General features: G+C 37.3%; 6 protein-coding genes across 6 annotated transcripts; 1 reads left to right on the plus strand and 5 right to left on the minus strand.

The window, feature by feature from the left end:
• Positions 1-255: 255 nt before the first annotated feature.
• RTT109 (H3 histone acetyltransferase RTT109) lies at positions 256-1,578 on the minus strand (the record flags this gene model as incomplete). Its single annotated transcript, XM_002495343.1, has 1 exon — positions 256-1,578. The coding sequence occupies one exon, from the start codon at positions 1,576-1,578 to the stop codon at positions 256-258; it is 1,323 nt and encodes a 440-aa protein (XP_002495388.1).
• A 275-nt stretch (positions 1,579-1,853) lies between these two features.
• On the minus strand, positions 1,854-2,584 carry PRE3 (proteasome core particle subunit beta 1; the record flags this gene model as incomplete). The annotated part of the gene is made up of 2 exons (XM_002495344.1): positions 1,854-2,436; positions 2,520-2,584. 2 exons carry the CDS (start codon positions 2,582-2,584, stop codon positions 1,854-1,856), a joined length of 648 nt encoding a protein of 215 aa, XP_002495389.1.
• A 220-nt stretch (positions 2,585-2,804) lies between these two features.
• On the minus strand, positions 2,805-5,816 carry SFI1 (Sfi1p; the record flags this gene model as incomplete). The annotated part of the gene is made up of 1 exon (XM_002495345.1): positions 2,805-5,816. One exon carries the CDS (start codon positions 5,814-5,816, stop codon positions 2,805-2,807), a length of 3,012 nt encoding a protein of 1,003 aa, XP_002495390.1.
• A 309-nt stretch (positions 5,817-6,125) lies between these two features.
• On the plus strand, positions 6,126-7,529 carry OST1 (dolichyl-diphosphooligosaccharide--protein glycotransferase subunit OST1; the record flags this gene model as incomplete). The annotated part of the gene is made up of 1 exon (XM_002495346.1): positions 6,126-7,529. One exon carries the CDS (start codon positions 6,126-6,128, stop codon positions 7,527-7,529), a length of 1,404 nt encoding a protein of 467 aa, XP_002495391.1.
• A 157-nt stretch (positions 7,530-7,686) lies between these two features.
• Positions 7,687-9,597, minus strand: ORC3 (origin recognition complex subunit 3; the record flags this gene model as incomplete). The annotated part of the gene is made up of 1 exon (XM_002495347.1): positions 7,687-9,597. One exon carries the CDS (start codon positions 9,595-9,597, stop codon positions 7,687-7,689), a length of 1,911 nt encoding a protein of 636 aa, XP_002495392.1.
• Positions 9,598-9,889: 292 nt separating this feature from the next.
• Positions 9,890-10,246, minus strand: COX16 (Cox16p; the record flags this gene model as incomplete). Its single annotated transcript, XM_002495348.1, has 1 exon — positions 9,890-10,246. One exon carries the CDS (start codon positions 10,244-10,246, stop codon positions 9,890-9,892), a length of 357 nt encoding a protein of 118 aa, XP_002495393.1.
• Between the last annotated feature and the right edge of the window lie 194 nt (positions 10,247-10,440).

Raw genomic sequence — 10,440 nt, forward strand, 5'->3', positions numbered from 1 at the left:
GCACAAAGTTTTGAGAGAGTCCTCCACACACACAGCACACCTCAAAACTCTAAATGGTAATATCCACGCTCAATCGAACCTTAACTCTTAAACTTTCAGCAGAAGAGTTCTATCTTCAACCAATCGGACCCGATCAAAAAGAGAAAAAAATGAAGGGGGTCGTTTTGAACGAAAATTTAAGGTTTCGGTTTCAGTGTGAAATAAGTAATGGTAATACGAAGTATACACTTCTAGTTCTTCTACCTTGCAATTCCATTATTTCTTGGGTTTCTTTCTTGTTTGTAAAGTTGTAATTACGTTGACTCTTTTGAGGTTTGACGTCTGTGTCTGTGATGGATCCGTGCTTGTTGAATTCGGCTCCTTAGCGCCCAGGATTGAAAATACTGGACGGTTCAATCTTATTTTGAAGAAATCTCTGATGTTAGCAAAAGCCTCGAGAGCACCTTCTTCCGTATCGTACTCCTCTCCTGTAATGTAACTTTTGATATAAGCAAACTGTTTCTTGGAATCTGCAACGTAGATCTCTTCTTGATTTTGATACAAGGGTGAAGTAGGCCAATGTGAAGATGCTTGTAATAGCGTACCTTGAACACCTATGACTGAGGCAATAACACTGAGGCGGAATTCTTGTCTTTGTGCCAATTCTGTCCAGAAAGTCGCAAGGTTGGTAGTGTGGATTCTACCCTCTTCAACCAATTGACGTAAGAATCGAGTCTTAGGATCATCTGGAAACAATGGTACCGTAAAAGCCGCCAATTCTCCCACATGACGACCAAATATATCACCAACTTGCCAACCGGCGAACCGAACGGTCTTCAAGTGACGGTTCACTTGTGCTGAATCTTCTCCGGGGATTTGCAATCTGGCCTGAGCAGTTACCTGGAAATCTTGGCAAAGAATATCATCTAAAATGGAAAGCCACCATTGAAGCAATTGAGACCCATCCAAGCAGTGCTTTTGTTTATTCCGTGACGATTCTGCAAATAAGTATTGAGGTTCAGGTCTAGTGAAAAGACTTATCTTCGTAATGTAATTTGGAGGAAACCTTAAATTCAGATAAAAATCGTTTGGTATACTTGGTGGATCTAAGGATGAGAGATGTCTTTTCGATAGAATACGTAACGATTTAATGACTTCTGTACGTTGAGTAAGAAGATCCGCTTCTTGGTCATACTTCCTTTCTCGAGGCTTCACCTTTTGTAAGTAATAATTCGGATCAATGCTTAAAATGTATTTGATCAAGTTCTTGGTTAAACTCTTAAAACTGATTTTAGTATTACAGTACCCATTGGTATCTGCCTTAGATACAAATATCAACCTCTCAGCGGGAGCGTCTTTGTTATGCAATGTAAGAAACACATAGATTTCTAGTGCAAAAATGACTTTCTCTTGGTGGAATAGGGAGAAAAAGTGTTGAACTTTTACTGTTAAAGGTGTACTTTCTGATTTTGGAACGGGTGTCACTATTGAATGTGTCTGGGTAGGTAAACTTTGCAATTGAAGTACTTGGAATTCCTCATCTTTTGGTAAACAAGATTCTAACAATCGAGCTAAAACTTGAGATTGGTTATGATTCATTGTCAGAGATCCGAGTTCATGAGAGAAGCGACAGTGAAGGGCTATTCACTCAAATCTATATATTAATTTATTGCTAGACATTTTACCTGTACTTCGCGAGCACCTAAACGACAGGGCAAATATAATCAACTACAAAGAAGGTCGATTTGGGGATCAACATAGAAACCTTAGCGTATTCTATTAGACTAAATGTCTAGCTAGTACTTACCTTACATCCAAATACTTGTCTTTTTTCTTTTTCCTCTTTATAAAAATGCTTTCATTTTGATATACATCTACAAATTCTCAAATTCCTCTGGGTAGACTATCAAACGTTCAACGCCATTCTTCGTCAAAACAACCATTCTGATTACACCGCCAGAAGAACCATCCCATTTGATGGCCTGAGAGAGCGAATGTTTGATGAAATCTACAGTTTCGTCCTTAGTCATACCATCTTTGTAGTTCTTATCACAGTACCCATATATGAAAGTGGAACCTGAACCTGCAATGGCATACTTCTGCTTATGAAGAGAACCACCGATTGGTATACTATAAACTTCTCCCTGATTCTTTTCGTCATAACCCGCCACGATAATACCTGCGGTTAGAGCATCCTTGTTCTCATAACATAGTTGTTGAAAAATGGCAGCCGCAGTGCGCGTGGAAGGTTCACCATATTGTGCAGTATATAGATCCAAATAGTACTGTACGATGTCAGCTACCGCTTGTGTATCTGCTGCAGAACCGGACCTGCAGCACCAGACTTTATCGTGAACACGAGTCAATTTATCCGTAACACGGTTGGCAACATATGGTCCCATAGTAGTACGTGAATCAGCACCTAATATTACTCCATCCTTGAAAGAAACTGCCATACTGTTTTAAATGCATTGTTAGTATAAACGCCCCTTCAACAATTAACTTAGCTCTTGGTATATATAACAAAGCGCTTAACATACATTGACGTCCCCAGACTGACTTCACCCTTTTTAAGGTGATTCACATCGACTTGAATCCCATTCATATTAACTCTCGATAAGCTTTCAATGACTCTCCAAAGTTCTATAATCTACAATAACTTTAAGGTTCCAATTGTTAACTTGACGCTGTACCTTATAAGTTCCCTTTTGCCACCGTTTTGAAAGAGCGATGATAGTCCATCTCAGGATCCATGTGCGGGTAACACCAAAAGTGACTACTAGAATACAAATGTTATCTGTACAATATATGTATATTTCTTACAGCTATGACCTTCTAGTTGGCGATTCATCGAATTCGGCTTCATCCTCTTCGACTTTGAGTAAAGATCTATCGATAATTGGGTTAAATTGAGAATCTGAATTAATAAAAGGTTCCAGCCTTACTTCTGGGATTCTCTCGAAATTAATTCTATCAATTTTGGAGGCTAAATTCTTATTGATTCTTTCTAGTGATAGCCTTGGAGGCGGTGGCAATCTTTGATTTTGCTGCTGCTGCTTCTGTTTAGAGCTAAAAAAGACATTGTCCTCTTCATTTTCAATTTTTTTCTTGGCGGTAGAATTCAGTGATAGCGAAGATTTCACAGGGCTCGGTATTGCCCTTCTTACTCTACTATAGTGCGACTTCATGGCTTCAATACGGTGCATTTTCACTCCCTCCGAACCTGGAATTGTGTTACTACCTTTAGGTGATAACTTTTTTATGGGGGTTTTTACTTCGAAATCTTGTTGCACAATTTCCTGTCTCCCTGGAGAATGTTCTACACGAGTTCTCCAAACTAATAGTAAACCCCTCACAGTGGCACGGTCCCAACGGTTCCGAAAGACTTGAACAGCTTCATAGTTCCTTCTACTCTTTAAAATTCTCATACTCCAATTATTCAAATAGTTGAGTAAAAGTGCCAAATTCTTTCGGTTAATTTCCACCTCAAGTCGAGTATTCATTTCTGTCAATCGATTCAAATGGACAATCCAAATGTAGAAAGTAGATAAAGTAACGGAATTATTCCGGAAATTGTCTGAAACTTCGACTTGAGCAGCATAATTCTGTAATTTTTGTCTAACCGCTTTGAGAGTCACTCTTTGCAAGGACCTTTGACGTATTTCATCTGCTCTCGAAATACAAACATCTTGGTAAAAGTGACTCTTTCGATTCCATAAACTGAAAAAGTTTGATTTCAATTGAAATTGCTGCTCTTGTTCATAACTCTGCAACAAATCTTGCAGCCTCTGCTGATTCTTAAGTGCCAAATGTCCTCTCCATATGTTAAAATGTTTGGATAAGAAGACCTTTGAGATCATTAACTTAGCAAATGAATCTCCCAATTTTTTCACTTCTTGGAAGTGGGCGATACCTTTTTTAACCATCATGACTGCCCGCAGTCTCTGCAATATTTCAGCTCTTTGATTTAGTTCTCTAAGGAAAATTAGCTTATGGTGCCAATAAATCATGAAGTGAATTTTCAGCACTTGTTCGTGACTCATATCAGCTATGGTTCGAAGCCGTATATCTTCATTTCGGCGGCTGGCCCATTGCGAAAAAATTGGCTTCAACAAGAAAGCGGTCTGGAATTTACGTGCTCTTTTTTCCAAAGCAGCCCTTTCTGAAAATTTGTTGAAAGCGGCTTCTTGTTGTCTTTGAGATCTTTTCGCTATAAATAATTTGCACTTCAATTCAGATCTCCATTTGCCTAAGTGCCACTTGAGGGCATGTGTTCTCGCAAGTTCAACGGCTTTTAAATCAGTAAAAAGTCTTTTCTTCCACTGAGCAAAAAATTTACCCTCTATTCGTTCATTTTGAATACTCCACAGAGAATAAAGGTGAAGTCGCTCTTGAAACCTTTTAAACCATAATTCCTGTAATACAAATCTTACGAACAATGTATCGAGATGTTCCGAGACAGCGTACTCTTGTCGCCTTCTTCCCAATTGATCTTTAAAGATTCTTATTGTTTTCCCCTTGATGAATTTCTGTTCTAACTCCATCAAATGAGCTGATTGACTATCTAATGATTTTGTCCTTTCATGCCATTTCTTAAGGAAAGGTGAAATTTGCCAATTGTGTTTGAAGATATCAGCACGATCGTTCATTGATTGATAAAATTGTAATCTCTGCTTAAGTCTCTCCAATATTCCCCTTTGTAAACTGGGACTAGTCCCTTCAAATTGAGTTTCGCGATAGTTAAGTCTCCATTTCGACAAAGTCCACTTCATAACATTAGCATCATGGAAATCTCGAGATCTATGCTTTCTTGAATCCAGTGCATTTCTCCTCTTTTTAATCCTTTGGAAAACGTGATTTAAGAAGTAGTGATCAGCTAAACCCCTTCTTGCATCATTAGAATCTATCTTGTCAAGCCACTTATCAAATCCAAACGAAACCAGTGTAAATTTGTTAAATTCCTGGGACTGGTGAACCCAATGTAATGCAAATTCTTCATATTTCTGGTTCCATTTTATTAAAAATTTTCTTTGTACATATTCATGCCAAAGCCCTGCCAATTTTGCTAAACTTCTCTTTAGTTCTCCATGTAATTTCCAAGTTTTCATATATCGTCTTAAAAGATCATGAGCACTGTTATGTTCAAAGAGGCTCAATTTCATGATAAGATTCTCAGGTCTCAACAGAAATTTGTTTAAAATATCCTCCATCATTGGGGTAAATTCAAAACTTTCACTGAGTTCATTCTGTAACGACAAAAAATACTGATCTTCTAGAGGATCCAAGCCATTTTCTATCATATGGCCGATGTATTTTTTAAATATTTTGAGAAACTCCAATGACATCCCATTGCGCAACAAGAAGACTTGGATCCTATTAAAAAGCAATGAAAAGATAGGATTTCCCTGAGGTTGCCCCATTCTTTTCCTCGAATTTTGTACCTGATCATAGGCATCATTCATATCCTCTGCTATCGTTGTCAAGGGTTTACGACTCAAGTCTGAAGGTCTGTCACCATTAGTTTCGAGGGGCCGATACATGTCGCTTCCAGGCAACAAAAATGATGTCGGTGGTTGATTCCTGTCCACATCCTCACTGTCCTCATAATCATTACCATTATCACTGTCATTATCCACACCATCATCCTCTTCTCGTCGCCCTGGCACTTGAACAAAAACCTGATCAAGTAATTCTCTCACATCTTTATTCACCAAAGATCCAGTAGACGTCCCAATGTAATCCTCATTGATCAATGCTTCTGTAGATACACTGCCGGCACTCTCTTGGGCAAAATCGGCCCCCCTCAATATAGAATCTGTAGATTCATCAAAGCTCATCACAAATCGAGGGGGCAAAAAAGGAGCATAAAGAGAATCGAATCGACGATAATTCTCAAAGATTCGAAATCAGTTAACCGTATTATCTTTATCTCAAAATAGCTTTAGCTGCTTGCAGTAAGTTATAGTTACCCTTCGCTCGTTACATTACCTCTATAAATTTTTGTATGGTGCTAAAGAACACGAAACCGTAGAAGAAAAATAAAAGCAGTTATAGCCTCCCATACTACTAAACATTTGAACAAATTTCAATTGTAGAAGTTGCATTATAATTAAGCTAAGCTAAGCTAAGCTGAAGAATTTTCGAGGATGGTTCAATTGTCCCTTTGGTGGCTAACGGTATTTTTATGGTCACTGAAATCCGTTTTATGTGAACAATTCCAACCACCTCAAGTGTGGGAAAATGTGGAATTTAAGAGATTGGTGGATGTGGAACATGTTTACACTATTGAATCACTAGAATTGACTATTAAGAATATCGACAATAATGCTAACAGTGAATACTTCCTTGCGTTACCAAAGTCCACGTTTGATCACTTGTCTATCTTTTCAGTTCAATTGAAGGATAAGCAAGTCTTTATCGATTCTGGATTCATTGAACAGACAACTCAATTGGAAGATGGTAGTGAAGTTGCATATGGTATAATTCAATTTCCTACGCCAATTGAACCAAATGAGGATGTTGTTTTCAATATTAACATGTCTTACAACGTGGGAGGTGTACCATTTCCTGAACATATTGCTCTAACAGATGAACAACATCTACTTTTGAGCACTACAAGATATCCGTTGTCAGCATATGAGACTAAGAGAGGTACGACTGAATTTTTTGGAAGTGACGATTTCCAAGAATTCCATCCAGCTAAGGGGTATGAATTGGAAAAGAGAGCACCAGGATTAATTGGTACTTGGGATAATATCCGTGCATTCGACAAGGGTCCTGAACTTCAAGTGCTTTATTCTCATAATGTCCCCATGAAACAAGTAGTCAATCTACAAAGAGACGTATGGGTATCTCACTGGGCTGGTACGATTCAGTTCGAAGAGTACTACGAACTTCTTAACAGTGGTGCTAGATTGAATAAGGGTTTTTCTAGATTGGAACACATGCTCGACCAACAAAACATGAAATTAAGTCACTACTGTGGTGTCTTAGAGATGAATCTACCTGAGGACTCTAGTGAACACTATTTCACCGACAAAGTCGGTATGGTTACCACTTTCCGTATACTAGGCGATAACATCTATTTGAAACCAAGATATCCAATCTTTGGAGGCTGGAAATATAATTTCACCACCGGATGGACCAATCCATTGACCAACTTTTTACGTGTTAGTGAAGGAGGTGATCATTCCTATATTATTTCTGTTCCTCTTTTGAATGGACCAGAGGATACAATTTACGATGATGTAACTCTTTCCCTTTATTTGCCCGAGGGCGCTAAGGTTGAAACTATTGGATCAGCAACACCATCAATTAATACAGATGTTACCGCTCAAAAATCTTATTTAGATTTGAACAATGGTCACGTCAAAGTTACTTTGAACTTCAAGAATTTGATTGACCAAGTTGGTACAGGTGAGCTTCTGGTCAAATACACATACGATCACGAAACTGCGTACAAGAAGCCCTTGAACGTTGCAATTTACATCTTCACAGCTCTTATGGGATTTTTCTTTTTGAAAAGTGTTAACCTAAATGTAAGCAATTAGACTAAATGTAGATAAAGTATTATTCCAATTTTTAAACAAAAAAGATAAAGAATCCTTCTACAGGAAAACCATCAAGAAACAAAAAAAAAACAAAAAAAAGGATGGGAAACATCTGCAGCAACTATGATTTGGAGTAGGTCTGTCCTAAATTTTTCCATCATATGCCTCTCCATATACATTTTTCTATGACGTCGTAATTCCTATTATTTTGGGTTTTGATAATACCCATATGATCGAAATCGAATATTGCTTGCATAAAAAGAGCAAGTGATACTTTATCGAAAACTATGTCCTTTTCATTGTTCAAAAAGAAACGATGTATATTAGAATCGATATCTGATGTCTCATCTAGAAAATCCATAATTTCTTTCTTGGGCAATGTGTCTCTGAAAGTTGTATAGAAATCATAAACGTTAATCAAAGAGTTCGCTTCCCTGTACAATTTGAACATATGGCCCACTACGGGTGCCATAGAGTTATCTAATTTTATCAGTGTTTCGTTGTTTGCTTTGCTTTGACCCAGCGGCAAGGTGTGCTCCCAATGGAGCATGTCGTTTTCCAAATTTGACTTATAACAGGGGAAAAGAGCCTGCGATAGAAGTTCGTTATTATTGTCTAGTGTGAATAACTCCTGGAATATTGTGTCAATTGGTTCAAATTTCAATTTCTGTTCTGAATTCCGATAGGCCGGCCATCTTTCTAAATAGGATTCTAACTTACCCACCAATAAGTTATAATACAGTTCGATCAAATTGTAATTATAAATATGGAGTTCGTTTTCTAGAATACCTGCAACATGCTTGGCATATCCATTTATTGGATTTTCTCTTACAAGAAATTCTGCGAAAAATTCTGCCAAAGCAGAATCTTTATTAGTGAGAAGAGACCTTATTTCTTCGGAAGGAGCATTTTGTTTAATGAGACCCTCAACAAAAAACATAAACGTTGGACACCTTATTAGCATATCCAAATAATCCTCATTTAGGAAATCAATATTAACAGGATCAATGAAAACTGAAAAAGGGTTATGAAAAAAATATGACATTAACGAATAATCTAGGATCTTGACCAATAGTTGTAAATTATGATTAGAATTATTAGCCATTTTGCTTAATAAGAAATCGACGAATCTTGAAGACAAGTTCAATTTTCCATCAACTGTATCTAAAAAACTTTGAAAAATTCGATTCCCATATTTAAATCCTTTATTACTAGAAACATCCAAAGTGTGATAATTTCTCCTTAAAAATCGTATCGTAGATTGGGTCAGATTCTTTTCAATATTGGACATATTGGTATTAATGTTAAAAACCAGATTTATTTGTAAATGCTCATTTTTTAGTGCATTCTTCAAAACCGCGATAAAATTGTCTAAAGTATGGAAATTGATTGAATCCACATCCTTGAAATTAAATACCATGTTTAAATTTTTACCAAATAATGTCTTGAAATTTTCCACCAGAGATAAATCGTAGGATACATCTGCTTGACCAGCCCCGTCATCTTCGTCTTGAAAACCTTCCCCCGTTATCTCATCTTTAACTTCTACACTTTCCTCATAGTCACTCACACTTTCATGGTTTAATTCTCTTTTAACTGGAGCCTTGCTATGCAATTCTGCATCAGCAGATGTAAATAGTTTAAACATCGATCTTCGAAGCATCATTCTCACATTGGGGGACTCCTTTGGTGTCAATTCGACCAGCACTTTAAAGACATTGGAATCAGTAGGCGGTAATTCAATCTTTGTGGTACTGTCTGATCCTAATAAGAAAAGTGTGTTAAAACATGGCTTGCTATCCCTTCTCTTATTTTCATTGAACAGAATGTTGGAAATTTCACCTTTGAGATCAACTTCAATGTTTTCAACAATATTTGTTACCTGATCATGAAAATGTGAGTGTAATTGATGATATAATTCCCATCTTCTTTCGACGTTTTGAGTCAGTTCCTTACCATCCAATAACTCAACAAATGGGATTCTGCGTCCACCTTTCTTCCTTTTCTTCAATGTAGGGTACACCGTATAATGACTCCTCTGGGCGTCAGCAAATTCATTAACGTTCATTATACCAACCTACAAAGTCTAGCGCTAGCACTTCTTGGTTCTTTTTCGTTTGAATGAACACAACTGAAGCCTACCACTGATTTAAAGTTCATCTCGGATTTTCATTCTTGTCAAATGATACTAATCAACAACCAAACGTAAAACCTACAAAAGTTATAAAAAGTCAACAGTTTCCCAGAACCTCGATGCAAATACTGCTTGAAATACATCATCAATTACTCTTGTTGTTTCTAGATATATACACGATCGCTCCTAATAGAAGTTACGACTGCAACAACTGTTGAGAACCAGTTTACCACACATTCTCGGACTCACCATCTTGCCTTGGATACCTCTTGATATCATAATCCTCATCAGCAAGACCTTGCAAACGATAGTATTCCTCTTTTAAATCGACAGGACGCTTATTCGTCCTCACATTAATGATATCTTCTTCACGCAACTCCTGTACCCTTCTATCATGTTGTTCATATCTCACAGCTGTGAAACCAGATAACCAATAGTAACCTAATACCACTAAACTGCAAAAGGGTAATCCAAAATATAGAAATGGGTTTTTATTCAAACGCTTTTGATATCTTCCCGACAGGGACTTTTCATAAGCTGACTGCTGTCTCCTACTTCTGAAAACTCTACCTCCTAGTGGCATGATGAAGAGCTTTAGATCAAAATCCACGGGCAATACCTCTGCGAGCTAACCAAGGGGATCTTCTGATTTAAACTTTAGTCGAGTCTTATTCAACTCTGTTTAATGATGATTCTAAAATGTGAAGAGTACAAGATTGCGTCACATGCGAAGTGTCACAAACATCTGTCGTTGTCACTAAATAGTAATATAATATT

The sequence above is a fragment of the Zygosaccharomyces rouxii genome (assembly GCF_000026365.1).
Source record: "Zygosaccharomyces rouxii strain CBS732 chromosome B complete sequence".
Taxonomy (NCBI): domain Eukaryota; kingdom Fungi; phylum Ascomycota; class Saccharomycetes; order Saccharomycetales; family Saccharomycetaceae; genus Zygosaccharomyces; species Zygosaccharomyces rouxii.